The following is a 17,385-nucleotide window of genomic DNA, read 5'->3' on the forward strand; positions in this document are numbered from 1 at the left end:
CTGTGCAGGGAAAACTTCCCTGTAGAGGGTATGCCTGGATCCCCCGGGTTTAAGAGGTGCCTCTTCATAAGTGACGGGCACTAATGGCACATTCATTGTGTGGGGGAGGGGCACATACCACAGAAATGCACTGATTGCCCAACTTAAAAGTGTGGACCCCATAGAACCATGACCTGAAGTTAAAACTTTTAATGATGGAGAGTGCCTCTCCAGGGCAGCGGTCACTTTCGTCACCATCATCTGCCACCCTGCACTCACACACTGAAAAGAGAAAAGCTAGACTCTCATAAAGATGGCAAGAAACAGACCCTGAGCTTGCCTATCAAGGAGCCATTCCAGAGAAAAGAGTCCCCCACAAAGTTGGTAGCCTCGACATCTTCCGCAACTAGTCTTAGTTCCATTGCCTGCCCAGGGACCTCCAGTACTGCCACTACTAATAAGTCCAAGGACCCTAAGACGGCAGGACCACGTAAGATGGTAACGTCACACAATACTGGCAAAGAGAGGACCAAAGCCTCCAACTAACCATATGGCACCAAGTGCTTCGGCACTGATGAAGCCTTTGGCACCATCTACTGCCATTCAGGAGAATGCAGAGTGAACTCGGCACCGTTGGACCAACAACATCTGCACCAGTGCCTAGACCTTTCATGAAACTGACGCAAGTGCAGCTCACAGTACTGATGTTGATGCTGATGCCACAGGAGTTCAGAAAGATCTGCTTGTCTCTGAAGCCCTGAAGTCGCCCCTCGTCTGTACCGACCTCCCAGCGAGTACACACCTTCCCCCAGAGACGCAACTGATACCCACTGCCCCCCATCGCCATCTAGAACTGCTCCCCTTTTCTAGTGAGGAGAATGAAGAGCCTTGTGCAGTTACACTGTGCACCATCCCCTCATATCTGGGGGCTGCACAACGCGAACAATACACAAGCCCTCGGTACCAGGAGACCAGAACTGATCCAGGACCTTGATACAGGCATCCATGGATGCCACCTCATATGTCTTGCCCACACACTGACCGTATTGGGATCCTTGAGCTGCGTGCAGGCAACAGTTTCCCAAACTGCCCATTACTCAGAGGGATCAACACGGACAGTCTGCATCCTTCTCTGTATTCAGTCTTCCCAAAACTGAGGTAGAATCTTTCGAGGAGCATGAGGAAGGACTGGAGGAGCAAGTCACACCATCAGCCAACATCTCCTCGTCCTTACCGGATGAGGCGATTGTGTCACAACTCCCCACATCTGCTGATAACTTTAAACAATTTCAAGACATGTTTTGAAGGATAGCAGACTTTCTTCAGATCCTGTTGGAGGAAGTGTGAGAACCACAACACAAGCTGCTGGACATAGTGCAGACCTCCATATAAGCTCCCAGTCCACACTCCCAGTCAATGAGGCCTTATTAGTAAGGCTAAGATTTAGTCATGGTTTATTTTTAGTAAAAGTCACGGACAGGTCATAGGCAAAAACCAAAAATTCACGGCCCATGACCTGTCCATGACTTTTGCTATAAATTCTAATGACTAAATCTCTGCTCCTGGGGCCCCGCTGCTCTGGAGGCCCCCGGGGACTGCTCTCATGACAGCCTCCAGCGCTGCTGCTCCAGCCGTCCGTGGGACCGCCCCAGTGACCTATGATTGGGTGCTCCTCAGGGTTGCTGCTCCAGCCTCCCCTGGAACTGCTGCTGCTCGGGCGGTCCCACGACCGCCCCCGGGACCACTGTTGCTCAGGCCACCTCCAGAGTCAGCCGCACCAGACACTCCTTGGGGCTCTCCAGGGCCAGCTGTACCGGCCACTGCTCGGGCGCTTCCTGGGGCCAGCTGCCTGGGCCGCCTGAGCAGTGATTGGTGTGACTGGCACCGGGGCCGCTCCAGCAGTGACTGGTGCGATGGCCCCGGGGCCATCTGCAGGACTGCTGCTGGGGCGCTCCCCAGGACCAGCTGCTGCTGGGGCGCTCCCCAAGCAGCGGCCGGTGTGGCTGGCCCTGGGGCCACTGAAGCTGCGGAAGTCACGAAGATCGTGGAAAGTCACAGAATCTGTAACTTCTGCGACCTCCGTGACAGAATTGCAGCTTTACTTATTGGACCGAGCCAAGGTAGTCTGGAAGCCTGGATACCTTCTACATGTAAGCGGGCTGACAAGAAATACTATGCCGCTGTAAAAGATATGGACTTTTTATTCTCACACCTTACTTCAAATTCCCTTGTGGTTATGCAGTATATGAGAAGGGAAGACCGCATCACTCCAGGACAATATAAGTATTGGAAGAGGCTAGATCTCTTTGGACGTAAGACGTACTTGTCAGCTAACCTCCATTTTAGAAATGCCAACTACGAGGCACTTTTGTCAAAGTACAACGACATAAACTATTCCAAACAAAATGGATTTATTGAACACATCCTGGAAGACAAAGAACAATTCCAGGCACTTGTAGCTGAAGGCCAATTACTGGCACAAACAGCATTGCAAGCCTCTGTAGATGCTGCTGACATAGCAGCCCGGTCCATAGCAACATTGATTGTCATAGAATCATAGGACTGGAAGGGACTAAATATTATCTAGACCATTCCTGACTGGTGTTTGTCTAACCTGCTCTTAAAAATCTCCAATGATGGAGATTCCTCAACCTCCCTATGCAATTTATTCCAGTGCTTAACCAACCTGACAGGAAGTTTTTCCTAATGTCCAGCCTAAACCTCCCTTGTCCTATCCTCAGAGGTTAAGAACAATATTTTTTCTCCCTCCTCCTTGTAACAACCTTTCATGTACTTGAAAACTGTTATCCTGTCCCCTCTGTCTTTTTTTCAGACTAAACAAACCCAGTTTTTTCAATCTTCCCTCATATGTCATGTTTTCTAGACCTTTAATCATTTTTGTTGCTCTTCTCTGGACTTTCTCCAATTTGTCCAAATCTTTCCTGAAATGTGGCACCCAGAACTGGACACAGTACTTCAGTTGAGGCCTAATCAGCGCGGAGTAGAGTGGAAAAATTACTTCTCGTGTCTTGCTTACAACAGTCCTGCTAATACATCCCAGAATGATGTTTGCTTTTTTTTTTTTTTTTTTTGGCAACAGTGTTACACTGTTGACTCATATTTAGCTTATTGTCCACTATCATCCCCAGATTCCCTTCCTCAATACTACTTCCTAGGCAGTCATTTCCCATTTTGTATGTGTGCAACTGATTGTTCCTTCCTAAATGGAGTACTTTGCATTTGTCCTTACTGAATTTCAGCCTATTTACTTCAGACCATTTCTCCAGTTTGTCCAGATAATTTTGAATTTTAATCCTAGCCTCCGAAGCACTTGCAACCCCTCCCAGCTTGGTATCTTCCGCAAACTTTATAAGTGTACTCTGTATGCCATTATCTAAATCATTGATGAAGATATTGAACAGAACCGGACCCAGAACTAATCCCTGCAGGACCCCACTCATTATACCCTTCCAGCATGACTCTGAACCCCTGATAACTACTCTCTGGGAGCAGTTTTCCAACCAGTTTTGCACCCACCTTATAGTAGCTCCATCTAGGTTGCATTTCCCTAGTTTGTTTATGAGAAGATCATTGAAGACAGTATCAAAAGCTTTACCAAAATGCAGATATACCACGTCAACCGCTTCCCCCCTATCCACAAGGCTGTCAAAGAAAGCTATCATAGAATATTAGGGTTGGAAGAGACCTCAGGAGGTCATCTAGTCCAATCCCCTGCTCAAAGCAGGACCAACTCCAACTAAATCATCCCAGCCAGGGCTTTGTCAAGCTGGGCCTTAAAAACCTCTAAGGATGGAGATTCCACCCGCTCCCTAGGTAACCCATTCCAGTGCTTCACCACCCTCCTAGTGAAATAGTGCTTCTTAATATCCAAACTAGACCTCCCCCACTGCAACTTGAGACCATTGCTTCTTGTTCTGTCATCTGCCACCACTGAGAACAGCCTAGCTCCATCCTCTTTGGAACCCCCCCTTCCGGTAGTTGAAGGCTGCTATCAAATCCCCCCCTCACTCTTCTCTTCTGCAGACTAAATAACCCAGTTCCCTCAGCTTCTCCTCATAAGTCATGTGCCCCAGCCACCTAATCATTTTTGTTGCCCTCCGCTGGACTCTCTCCAATTTGTTCACGTCCCTTCTGTAGTGGGGGGACCAAAACTGGACGCAATACTCCAGGTGTGGCCTCACCAGTGCCGAATAGGGGGGAATAATCACTTCCCTCAATGTGCTGGCAATGCTCCTACTAATACACCCCAATATGCCATTGGCCTTCTTGGCAACAAAGGCACACTGCTAACTCATATCCAGCTTCTCGTCCACTGTAATACCCAGGTCCTTTACTGCAGAACTGCTGCTTAGCCAGCCAGTCAGTCCCCAGCCTTTAGCGGTGCATAGGATTCTTCCTTCCTAAGTGCAGGACTCTGCACTTGTCCTTGTTGAACCTCGTCAGATTTCTTTTGGCCCAATCCTCCAATTTGTCTAGGTCACTCTGGACGCTATCCCTATCCTCCAGCTTATCTACCTCTCCCTCCAGCTTAGTGTCATCTGCAAACTTGCTGAGTGTGCAATTCATCCCATCGTCCAGATCATTAATAAAGATGTTGAACAAAACCGGCCCCAAGACGGACACCTAGGGCGCTCCGCTTGATAACGGCTGCCAAGTAGACATCGAGCTGTTGAGCACTACTCGTTGAGCCTGACAATCTAGCCAGCTTTCTATCCACCTTATAGTCCATTCATCCAATCCATACTACTTTAACTTGCTGGCAAGAATACTGTGGGAGACCGTATCAAAACCTTTGCTAAAGTCAAGCTATATCACATCTACCGCTTTCCCCATATCTACAGAGCCAGTTATCTATCATAGAAGGCAATCAGGTTGGTCAGGCATGACTTGCCCTTGGTGAATCCATGTTGACTGTTCCTGATCACCTTCCTCTCCTCCAAGCGCTTCAAAATGGATTCCTTGAGGACCTGCTCCATGATTTTGCCAGGGACTGAAGTGAGGCTGACTGGTCTGTAGTTCCCCGGGTTCTCTTTCTTCCCTTTTTTAAACATGGGCACTATATTTTCCTTTTTCCAGTCGTCCAGGACCTCCCCTGATCACCATGAATTTTCAAAGATAATGGCCAATGGCTCTGCAATCACATCAGCCAATTCCCTCAGCACTCTCAGAAGCATTGCATCCGGCCCCATGGACTTGTGCATGTCCAGCTTTTCTAAATAGTCCTTAACCTGTTCTTTCACCATTGAGGGCTTCTCACCTCCTCCCCATACTGTGCTGCCCAGGGTAGCAGTCTGGGAGCTAATCTTGTCTGTAAAGACTGAGACAAAAAAAGCATTGAGTACTTCAGCTTTTTCCACATCATCTGTCACTAGGTTGCCTCCCCCCCTTCAGTAAGGGTCCCACGCTTTCCCTGACCACCTTCCTGTTGCTAACATACCTGTAGAAACCCTTCCTGTTACCCTTCACATCCCTTGCTAGCTGCAACTCCAATTGTGCCTTGGCCTTCCTGTTTACACCCCTGCATGCTCGAGCAATATTTTTATACTCCTCCCTAGTTATCTGTCCAAATTTCCACTTCTTGTAAGCTTTCTTTTTGAGTTTAAGCTTACCGAAGATTTCACTGTTAAGCCAAGCTGGTCGCCTGCCATATTTGCTATTCTTTCTGCACATCAGGATGGTTTGTTCCTGCACTCTCAATAAGGCTTCTTTAAAATATAGCCAGCTCTCCTGGAATCCTTTCCCCCTCATATTAGCCTATCAGGGGATCCTGCCCATCAGTTCCCTAAGGGAGTCAAAGTCTGCTTTTATGAAGTCCAGAGTCCGTATTTTGCTACTCTCCTTTTTTCCTTTTGTGAGGATCCTGAACTCAACCATCTCATGGTCACTGCAGCCTAGGTTGCCACCCACTTCTCCTTCCTCTACCAATTCTTCCCTGTTTGTAACAGCAGGTCAGGTTGGTTTGACACGATTTGTTCTTGAGGCTGGCTTCTTGGCTACACCTCTTGGGATTCCTGAAAGAAGTCCAGCCTACCGTGGAAGATCTTCCATTTGAAGGCTCCAAACTATTTTCTGAGCAAACTGATGAATCCCTCCATTCATTAAAGGATTCAGGAGGGACATTACATCACACTCGGCATCTATACGCCAACACTGAAGAGAAGACGGGGTAGGTACCAACCTACCCCGAGATCTCGACCTCTATCTTTCCTCCCACAATGACACTACAAAATACAATGCAGCGCAGACAACAGAGGCCTTCCCCCCCCCCCTCCGCCAGCATAGCCAGACCTCAACACAGTTGTGTGTGCCCCACCCACCTACCTCAAAACAAGTTTTGAGAATTTGGTTGAAACCTCGAGATGCCTCCCCTGGGCCATGTGGTGCAGCCATCAAAAATACTGCTTCAGTTTGGCAACCATTTGATCACGTTCCACCCAATGTGATGGAAGATCACCTCCGACAAGTGGGTACTGGGAATCACCAGCAATGAGGTACTTGATTCCATTTCTCTCCCTCCTGCCTACATGCACCCTCTGCCCGTCCCTCTTCAGGGATCCTTCTCATGAGCATCTTCTGCAAGATAAAAGAAATCACCTCCTACGATTGGGTGCCTTAGAACCAGTCCCATTCCAACACACAGGGAAAGGATTTTATTCCAACTACTTCATAATCCAAAAGAAAAACGGTGGGTGGAGGCTGATCCTAGATTTGAGAAACCTCAACAAGTTTGTGAAACTACAACGGTTCAAGATGGTCATGTTATCAACAATAATCTCAGCACTGGAACAGCGGGGGCTGGTTCACTGCCCTCGATCTCCAAGATGCATATTTCCACATCACCATACGCTCTTCTCATGGGAAATTCCTCAGATTTGTCTTGGGGTTGGAGCATTATCCTTACAACGTATTACCCTTTCCACAGCATCCATACCTAGATGATTGTCTGATCAAAGCTCCTTCTTGAGCCGATGCACTTGTAGCCATATGAAAGATGATGGACCTCTTCTCAAAACTAGGCCTCAAAATAAACACGCTAAAATCAACATAGACAATGGTACAACAACTGGAATTTATCGGAGCCCAATTCGATGCAGTAGAGACCAAAGCCTTCCAACCAACCCACAGATTTGCCACGATAGTCAGTCTAATTACCCGCGTTCGAATCAGTCCACAGGTCTTGGTCAGAATTTGTTTACAGTTGCTCCATCATATGGCAGTGGCTGCATTCATGGTAAAACATGCCAGATTACATATATGCTGCCTCCAGGGCTGGCTCCAAACAGTTTGTGCCACACAGACACAGCCTCTACAAATCTTTGTAGATACCACTGAAAGTCAGGGACTCAGACTGATGGACGAAACCCCACAATGTTTGTACTAGAATTCCCTTCCTGCAACTATCACCATCCCTGATACTGACAGCCGACGTCTCCCTACTCAGTGGTGGAGCACCCCTACAGAACCACACAGTACAGGGCAAGCAGTCCCCATCAGAGTCAATGTGCAGTTCACAATGCATGCCAACACTTCTACCAGTACTCAAGAACAAAAATATAAGGGTAACGATGGACAACATCGCCTGCATGTTTTATATCAACAGACGAAGGAGAGAAGTGTCAATTCCTGTGCACTGAAGTGCTAAAAATTGTGGAACTGGTGCATTCAGCATGGCATCAGTATCTTGGCCACATGCATACAGAGTCACCAAAACACCCCAATGGACTCTTGTTAAGCAGGAAAGTCTCACAAGAGAATGAATGGAAGATAGATACAACAACCCTACTAGCAATCTTCAACTGGTGGCGATTCCTGAAAATAGATCTATTCGCTACATCAGGAAACATAAAATGCCCACTATTAGTTCAAGGATGAGCTTGGGTCACCAATCTCTGGGAGATGCCTTCCTTATCAAATGGAATGCACCTCTGCTCTATGCCTTTCCAGCTTTTCCCTTACTATTCAAGGTGCTACACAAGGTAAAAGTAGAAGAGGCCAGAGTAATCCTAATAGCCTCAACATGGCCCTGAAAATGTGATATCCTTACCTATTGAGCATGGTGGTTTGTCCACTGATATCCCTTCAACTGGCTCCACATCTCCTCTCTTAGAACGCACACCAAATTCACCATCTGAATCTGGAGCTTCTCCGTCTGAAGGCATGGTTCTAGGCTCATGAAGTGACCTGTTCTGAAGGGGTAAAGGAGACCCTTTTAAATAGCAGATGCTTCATCACATGCTATATTTACCTTCGCAAATGGCAAAAGTTCCAGACTTGGTGCGACAACAAACATGTCACAGCGCTGAGCTCTCTTTTACCACATGTACTGGATTACATCCTAGAGCTCAAAAAGTCAGGACTATTCACAAACTCCATTAGAGTAGATCTCGCTGCCATTATAGCATTCCATCATATGACTGATGATCATTTGTTATTTACCCATTTGATGATACAAAGATTCCTCAAGGGCCTTCAAAACCTATGCCCAGAAGTCTGAGATCCCATCCCACCTTGGGATCTCAACCTAGTCTTCTACTGCCTCACCAGCTCCCCGTTTGAATCCATGGCGACCTGTTACTACATACATCTATCCATGAAGACAGCCTTTCTCATAGCCATCACATATGCTCGATGGATAGGGGAAATAGGGGCCGTCATGGCATACCCCCGTACACAGTTTTCTTCCAGGATAAGGTCACATTGGGTTGCAACTTTGGGTGTGCTCATAAAGTATCGTCATTGTTTCATCTGAACGAACATAGTCACCGTCAATACTTCTTCCCCAAACCACATGGAAAAACAGCAAGAAGCCACATCACACACCTTAGATATTAGAAGGGCGCTGGCCTTTTTTTCTTGAAAGAACTAAACTGTTCAGAAAATCACCATGATTATGCCTGTCTTTTGCAGAAAGATCAAGAGGGTCTGCCATATCCAAACAAACGCTCTCAATATGGATTTCAGAATGCATTCATCTTTGCTACCAGCAACATAATCTACAACCACCACTAGGAACTCAAACCTATTTTACTCAATTGCTTTCCACTTCGATAACCTTCCTGAAAAGTGTGCAAGTTATGGACATTTGTAAAGCAGCTACCTGGATGTCAACGGATGCATTCATACAATATTACACGATCACCCAGGACTTGGCATCAGATACTGTACTAGGACAGACTGTCCTATCCTCTTAAATCCAACTCCAAAGCCCCAGCCTACTAACTAAGGGCACTGCTCTACAGTCACCTAAATTGGAGCACTCACAGGGGAGACTACTTGAAGAAGAAGGGAAGGTTATTCACCCTGTGTAGCAACTGAGGTTCTTCAAGATGTCCCCCTGTGGGTGCTCCACTACCAGCCCTCTTCCCCCGTCCTTAGGAGTTGAAGCATTGACTCTGCGGTAGAGAAGGAACTGCATGCGGGTGGTTGAACTGCTAAGTGCTATATACCTGCTGCTCATGAGGCGAGATGGGGAGGAGCGCATATGCGGTCCAACAGGCACTGCTACCGAGCTTCAATCCTAGACACAGACGCAAGCGCACCTAAGGTGGAGCACCCAGAGGGGAACACATCTCAAAGAACCTCAGTTACTGCACAGGATGAGTAACTCTCACTTCCCAGGTTTAAACAAGAAAGGGCTGCAGGAAGTATCTTAGGAGTCCTTGATTCTGGAATTCACTCCCCCCACGATGGTCTGTAATAACCCGGATTAATAGACTGTCAGGCATGTTGCCAAGATTTGTTCTCACAGGTTTTTCCATGGGGGAGAGTTTCAATTTAGGTGGATATAGGACAGTGAAGAAAAGGTAATATGGGCCATATCTGCAGTTTTATTTATTTGTATTTTGTGCATCTGTGAATGTACCTAAAGCAAGGTAGAGGTGGTTTTAAAATAATACTAAGAAATAATCCAAAGAATAAATGCCTCCTGTTCTCCATGCGCAAGATATGGGAGATGGGAAGATAGTGTGTAGTCTTCTCATATCTATCATAGCATCAGTAGCTAATTCAGCAGCACCCTTGAGGGAAGCTGGCTGTATAGTCCTCCAGACTCCTGGGTTATTGTATCTTCCCACTGTTGTTCAGAGAGAAAGTGGGCTCCTAGTCATTGCACTGGGAAAGATAGTCCAAATAAGTGAGATGAGAAGGAACACTCCATAGAGTTATACTTCCATGAGACCTTAGATTCAAAGCACCAAGCTACAAAGCTCTCCTTGCCCAAAAAGGTCCCCTCCAGATACCGGAGAATCGTTTAGTAGTGAAATTTACACTTGATGTAAGCATACATGTGTGACAGTAGAGACTTTATCCCCTTGTTTGAGTGATGTGCGCTTTTATCTGGTGGCAGAGTATTCATCAATGTAGTAGATTTAGGAGATACTTCTATTCTCCCCCTCCCCACCTTTAACTAACTGGGGATTTTAGATTTCCCCCTCTCCCCAGCTTTATAATTTTTTGGATTGCAGCAGCAGTTTGGTAGCCCTAATGTGATGAGCAAACATTTAGAAATAAATGCATCAAATCCATGACTAATCAAAATAAATACAAATATGTATTTAGACTTCAAGGATGAAATCCTGGCCCCACCGGAGTCAATGAGAAAACTCCCGATTGATGTCAGTGGGGCCAGAATTTTACCTCAGAGAAATAACATAAGAGAAGTTTGAGATTAAATTGGTAAGCAACCAAGAGTTTGAATAAGGAGTTGGGAACATTTTTTAGAGTTCTTCTGCTATGGCTGTTTGTTCTAAAACTATGTAAATACTGGCCAGACAAATAATTTCTCTGTCTCAAATTAAACTGTAATGTGTATTAAAGATAAGAACCAAAAGCACAAATCAAACTTAGAGTTCATAAAATAACGAGGAGTCCGGTGGCACCTAAAAGACTAACAGATTTATTTGGGCATAAGCTTTCGTGGGTAAAAAACCCATTTCTTCAGATGCATGGAGTGAAAATTACAGATGCAGGCATAAATATACTGGCACATGAAGAGAAGGGAGTTATCTTACAAGTGGAGAACCAGTGTTGACCAGGCCAATTCAGTCAGGGTGGATGTGGTCCACTCCCAATAATTGATGACGTGTCAATACCAAGAGAGGGAAAATTGCTTTTGTAGCGAGCCAGCCACTCCCAGTCCCCTAATCAAGCCCAAATTAATGGTGTTAAGTTTGCAAATGTATTGTAGCTCTGAAGTTTCTCTTTGAAGTCTGTTTTTGAAGGTTTTGTTGTTGTTGAAGGACGGTTACCTTTAAATCAGTTGTTGAATGTCCAGGGAGATTGAAGTGTTCTCCTACTGGCTTTTGTATGTTACCATTCCTGATGCCTTATTTGTGTCCATTTATTCTTTTACGTAGAGTCTGTCCTGTTTAGCCAATGTACATGGCAGAGGGGCATTGCTGGCACATGATGGCATATATCACATTAGTAGATATGCAAGTGAATGAGCCCCTAATGGTGTGCCTGATGTGGTTGGGTCCTCTGATGGTGTCGCTAGAGTAGATATGGGGACAGAGTAGGCAACGGGGTTTGTTACAGGGATTGGTTCCTGGGTTAGAGTTTCTGTGGCGTGGTGTGTAGTTGCTGGTGAATATTTGCTTCAGGTTGGGGAGCTGTCTGTAAGCTTGGACTGGCCTGCCTCCCAAGGTCTGTGAGGGTGAGGGATCGCTTTCCAGGATAGGTTGTAGATCGTTGATGATGTGCTGGAGAGGTTTTAGTTGGGGGCTGTACATGATGGCCAGTAGTATTCTGTTATTTTCCTTGTTGCGCCTGTCCTGTAGTAGGTGACTTCTGGGTACCCGTCTCGCTCTGTCAATCTGTTTCCTCACTTCCCCAGGTGTGTATTGTAATTTTAAAAATGCTTGATAAAGATCTTGTAGGTATTTGTCTCTGTCTGAGGAATTGGAGCAAATACGGTTGTATCTTAGGGCTTGGCTGTAGACAATGGATCGTGTGATGTGTCCTGGATGGAAGTTGGAGGCATTTAGGTAAGTATAGCGGGCAGTAGGTTTCTGGTATAGGGTAGTGTTTATGTGACCATCACTTATTTTCACTGTAGTGTTCAGGAAGTGGATCTCTTGTGTGGACTGGTCCAGGCTGATGTTGATGGTGGGGTGGAAATTGTTGAAATCCAGGTGGAATTCTTCAAGGGCCTCCTTCCCGTGGGTCGATACGATAAAGATGTCATCAATGTAGCGCAAGTAGAGAAGGGGCGCTAGGGGACAAGAGCTGAGGAAGCGTCTTTCTAAGTCAGCCATAAAAATGTGGACATACTGTGGGGCCATGTGGATACCCATAGCAGTGCCGCTTACTTGAAGGTATAAGTTGTCCCCAAATCAGGACACATCACACGATCCATTGTCTACAGCCACCCTAACTCCATCTGGTGTTCTGATCCAAGGCCCTAATCCTACACCATTGAAGTCAGTGGGAGCTTAGACATTGAATTCAATGGGCACAGAGTGTTGACTCACTTTCTTTGCTCCACAGTTCGTCAACACAGAGCAGTAAAACTCAGGTAGCAGAAAAGAAAAATCACATTACATATTGCTCAATGCAGGTTAATATGCACTCTAATGATCATGATGTAAGGGTGGGAATCTGTCAAAGATATATTACAATATGGTAAGAGATACAATTGATGGCATATTTAAATGAAAAGAAGAAATGTTTATATCCCTTATTGTGGAAAAATATCAAAGATAATGAGTAAAATTTGAAAAATGTTAGAAAAGTAAGTATGTATTCTGTGCTTTCTGACAAAGAAGTCAGAAGGAAGCTCATTTGCAATTTAAAGGTGTTCAGTTCTTTATAAAAAGTCAGTTTCTCTGCCATAAATTTTAATATTTGACCTTTCTCTTTTACACATTTTTTTAACAGGGACCTAAAGAACAATCTGATTAGTATTATAGACCCAGGTGCTTTTATGGGGCTTCCATCTCTAAAAAGACTGTAAGTATCTTATTTAGTTACATGATTTTTTTTTTTTTTTTTCAGATTCCAGATTAAGTTTGAGGGGTTGGCAGTTTAAAAGCAAACAAAATCACCATCTCCTGTAATTGAGCACATTTAATATAGAAATCATTGAAAGACCACACACAAAACTTTGTTACCATTTTCAGAGCTGCTTTTCTGAGTCAAACCATGCTTTGGAGAGCTACATGTGGCTTGCCAACCTTTCATAACCAGTTTATTGGATATTTTCTGTCAGTAATTGCGCTATCACTCTCCCTGTGTATTATGTCTTGAGCCACAAGTGGCTTCATATTCATCTAAAGCTTTGATGTCATCAGGAATAACCCTCTGAAGTACAGAGAACTACTTCATGGTGGCTTCCTTAAAAAGGTCATAGAAGAATACCAAGTCCCTAGTTATTAATATCTTAGTGAAAGTTACAGTGCTGTTAATGCCACATTATTAAGGTTGTGCCAACTCTCCTATTATACATATTTCTTGGATTTATGTCTAGGCTGTAAAAACTTGCCCCAGGCTGAAACTTGGAAAACAAGATCCCAGCAGGAGAACCATCCTTTTTTATTCCTTTCTCTGAAAGATTTTCAAAAATCTGTGGGGCAGCTTTTAAGTTATAGAATTTTTAGTGATGTTTAGTATCCATGTACTGTGGTGACCAATGCTCTAGAAATATCTTGGTAGCTCCTAATTAGCTAATGTTATAGGCACTAAATAAATCGGTCAGTCAGGTCTCAGCTCAGGAAAGTACTTAAGCATGTGCTTAAAATTTAAGCATTTTTTAAAAATTAAATGCTTACCTGGCTCATCTAACAGCTTGTTTCTTTGGTACCTCTAACCTGCTCATGTGAAATAGTGGGAGTAGTCAGCACAACACTACAGTGGCTCCAATCATCCATCTCCAACAGAACTCTGAGAGTGGTGACTGGTAACTGCTCCTCTTCCCTAAAGGTCCTCACCCGTGGAGTGCTGTGAAGAGTTATAAAACTGTCAACAGTATGGTGATGATTCAGTTGTATGTCTTGTTCTCCATTGATGCAACCACCACCACTAAGGGCTAGTCTACACTGGCAATGATAAAGCGCTGCCGCGGCAGTGCTTTAACGTGTCTTGTGTAGTTGCAGTAGAGCGCTGGGAGAGAGCTCTCCCAGCACTCTAAAAGAACCACCTCCACGAGGGGCGTAGCTACCAGCACTGGGAGCACGGCTCCCAGCGCTGGTGCACTGTCTTCACTGGTGTTTTACAGCGCTGAAACTTGCTGCGCTCGGGGGGGTGTTTTTTCACACATCTGAGCGAGAAAGTTGCAGTGCTGTAAAGTGCCAGTATAGACAAGCCCTAAGTTGTCCAAATACTGTCAAGACATCAGGTCTGGGATGAAAAGCAGCTGGCTGAAATTCAGCTCAGGCAAGACTGAAATAATGCTGGCTGGAAGGGAGAAATGTTTGGAAGAGCTTGTTGGAAGTGGTGTGAAGCCTCTGGGTCCTGTTTGACTCCTCATAAGGCTTGGATGTTCATATAACATATAAAAATACCATTTTTACCTCCATTGTGTGATGAGCACCTTCCCACAGTGTTCTGTGTATTTATCTTCTCCAGATTGGATTAGTGGGAGATGCTGTATTTGAAGCTTAATTTGAAAACAATACCCAGGCTGCTGCTGATTGAAAACCTCTATGGTTTGGGCTGCTGTGAACTCATCAAGCCCATCAGCTCTTGCCAGTTTAAGAGCTTGGTACTGTCTTCAAAACAACTAATGGACCAAGCCACAGCTATATTAAATCTATTAACTACTGAGACAGTTGTGCGTCTTTGGGGCAGTGCAAATTGCAAAGACCATAATGAAGCACCTGAGAGCTAGAGACCAAGCATTTTTGTTTGCGGGGTTCTGACTATGGAATGAATTTCCAGAGGAGTTTAGGCAAATCTAGAGATCACCTTTAGGAAATGATGTAAAACCTTCTTCTTTGGCAAAGTGTTTCCACCATTTAAAAAAGAATACCCACAGTACTAAAACGCCATCTGCCTGCCCTGCTTCCTATGTAAAAATGCAAACAAATCAATCAGCCAATCAAAAATGTAACATTTTATACTCCAAAATAGGGAAGAGCCAGAGAATCCATATGAGGTTCATTAGGGACTTGATGTTGCTAATTGATTTTATATAGAAGGTGTTGTGATACTTCAGTGATGGGTGCCAGCATAAAACCTTACGATAGATAGATAACACCCTAGGAGCCAAAAGTCCAGCTCCATAAAATTTGGAGGATCTTAAAGAAACTGGTTGATAGTAGTAATTAATTTTTGAACTCCTCAAAACTGTAGTGATTGTAAAATGCATGTGCCTTTCTACGACTTTCGATGGTGAAAGTCCTCACATGGATTCTAGCAGTTTATCTGTCATTGAAAAAAAAAATGTCTAAAGGGAAATTAAATTAGGTAGTCATCTTTTGAAGACTTAAAAAATAAGCAGTTGAGGGACCAAATCTGTGTTCCTTACATTAAGTAGTATTTACATGTACAAATATTCCGATGCAAATTTGGGCCTAGAGGGCTGAATTTTCTTTACTGGGGCCATTTTGCAATTTGAATAAGGTCAGATCTACACTAGAAACTTGCTGGTATAATAGTGTTAGTTAGGGGTGTGATATTTTTGACATTTCTGTACTGGCAAAAGCCTTAGTGTGGACAAAATTTTATAACAGCATAACACATTTATAACACATTTTGACAGTGTCACATATTTTGCTCTGGGAATTTGTATAAACTATATTGGCAAAAGCACTTCTTATTGGTATAAACTGTGTCTATGCTACGAGTGTATGCTGGTATAGTTATGACCGCAAGCCTTTTCTGGTGTTGACCTGGCCTAAATAACAAAAGCCTTTTGAAAGAGTTCAGCACATAGTCAACTAGCCCAACATCTTCTGTTTTCTGTTCATGAAGACTATGTTTAGCATGACCCATTATTCAGTTAAAGTACCTTTTTTGTAGTATATATATTGTATGATGAAATGAAGCTATTAATATTTGTTTTGCTTTCTCCTTGTAGAGACTTAAGTAACAACAAAATAGGCTGCCTGAATGCAGATATATTTAGAGGACTCATAAATCTTGTTAGATTGTAAGTATAATTCTGTTGTACCTGTTTGAGAGAGAATTTATAATTCTCATTTAATTCAACCTTTCTTTTTTATTTCAGTGGGACTACTAATGCTTAAAGTTGAGCACAAGCTTAAATGCTTCACTAGATCAAGGCCATAGTGGTTACTTTGCATTGCCTACAGTCACCCAGTCGGCTAGTCAATGGGAGAATAAAGAATAGAACCAGTCCCATGCCTTGTCTGCTGCTGCCTCCCCTAGTTTTGAATTCTTGGCAAATATAGGAAAGAAGAAAAAGGGGTACTTGTCTATAATACATATTTTCCCTAGAAGACTATTTCAGCATTACATTATCTCTTAACTTTTGTCCTTTATGACAGAGCATCAAGGTGACTATCCTCCTTGCGGAGGACTTGATGAGATGTCCTTTGGACATATTGAAGGTTTGGGGGTTTTTTTTTAGTTGGCAAAAGAGGTTGTATTCCACAGACACAGAACACTCCCTTTGCCCCATGTGTTCCTTGATGTCTCTGCAGCACTTCCAGATGAGCCGCCTATGAGAAAATCTATGATATGAAACCTTTTTTTTTTTTTTTTTTTTTTAATGGTATATCTAAGCAGGTTGTTTTCTTGCACTACCTTTCTGGTAACACTGATTATTTGGCAACTTTGAAATAAAATTTAAATATGCTTTTTTTCTGGTGTATATTTCAACATAATGCTCATTTTAAACAAAAATGAAATATTTGAGTTGAATAATTGATTCTCAAACTCATAATACTTTCAAATAAAAGAGAAGAATGGGGGAACATTTGGCTGTTACGGTTCTCTAGGTGGGCCGTCAGGCTTACATTGTGATGTCTAATGTTTTAAAGACTGCTCCCATGTCCTTTTTCGATGATTGTCATTTCATAAGTTACTTTTAAAAAATAAAAAAACACATTTTGAAAGAGGAAATGTGTTTAATTACATAACTTAGTGTCAAATGCATTTCTTAAGTATAAAACAATTTAATTATTGCCATTTTATGTCCTAGAAATCTTTCAGGGAATTTGTTTTCTGCACTAACGCAAGGAACCCTTGATCATCTTAACTCGCTAAAGTCTTTGTAAGTAAATATTAATTTTAGTTTTAATTTGTATCATTCTTAGATAAGTATTTCAGCAATTTTAAAAACCAGTTTAAAAGGGCAAACATGGTGAGCTTCAGTAGACTTTTTTGAGTGCAAAGCAACTAAATTAAAGCAAACAATATTTTTGATTTTGACAGATGTACACATTCAATGCTATCCCAATTAGACATTGGCAATTTAGATTTTGT

At 43.6% G+C, this 17,385-nt stretch overlaps 1 protein-coding gene across 1 annotated transcript in view; it reads left to right on the forward strand.

Moving 5' to 3' along the window:
* ADGRA3 (adhesion G protein-coupled receptor A3) overlaps positions 1-17,385 on the forward strand; it is a 112,141-nt gene that overhangs the window by 31,829 nt on the left and 62,927 nt on the right. The window contains exons 3-5 of the mRNA XM_065405107.1: positions 12,877-12,948; positions 16,016-16,087; positions 17,102-17,173. Of these exons, the coding sequence (XP_065261179.1) occupies positions 12,877-12,948; positions 16,016-16,087; positions 17,102-17,173 (216 nt within the window). The remainder of the gene's footprint in view (positions 1-12,876; positions 12,949-16,015; positions 16,088-17,101; positions 17,174-17,385) is intronic.

This window comes from Emys orbicularis, chromosome 5 (genome assembly GCF_028017835.1).
Source record: "Emys orbicularis isolate rEmyOrb1 chromosome 5, rEmyOrb1.hap1, whole genome shotgun sequence".
Lineage (NCBI taxonomy): Eukaryota > Metazoa > Chordata > Testudines > Emydidae > Emys > Emys orbicularis.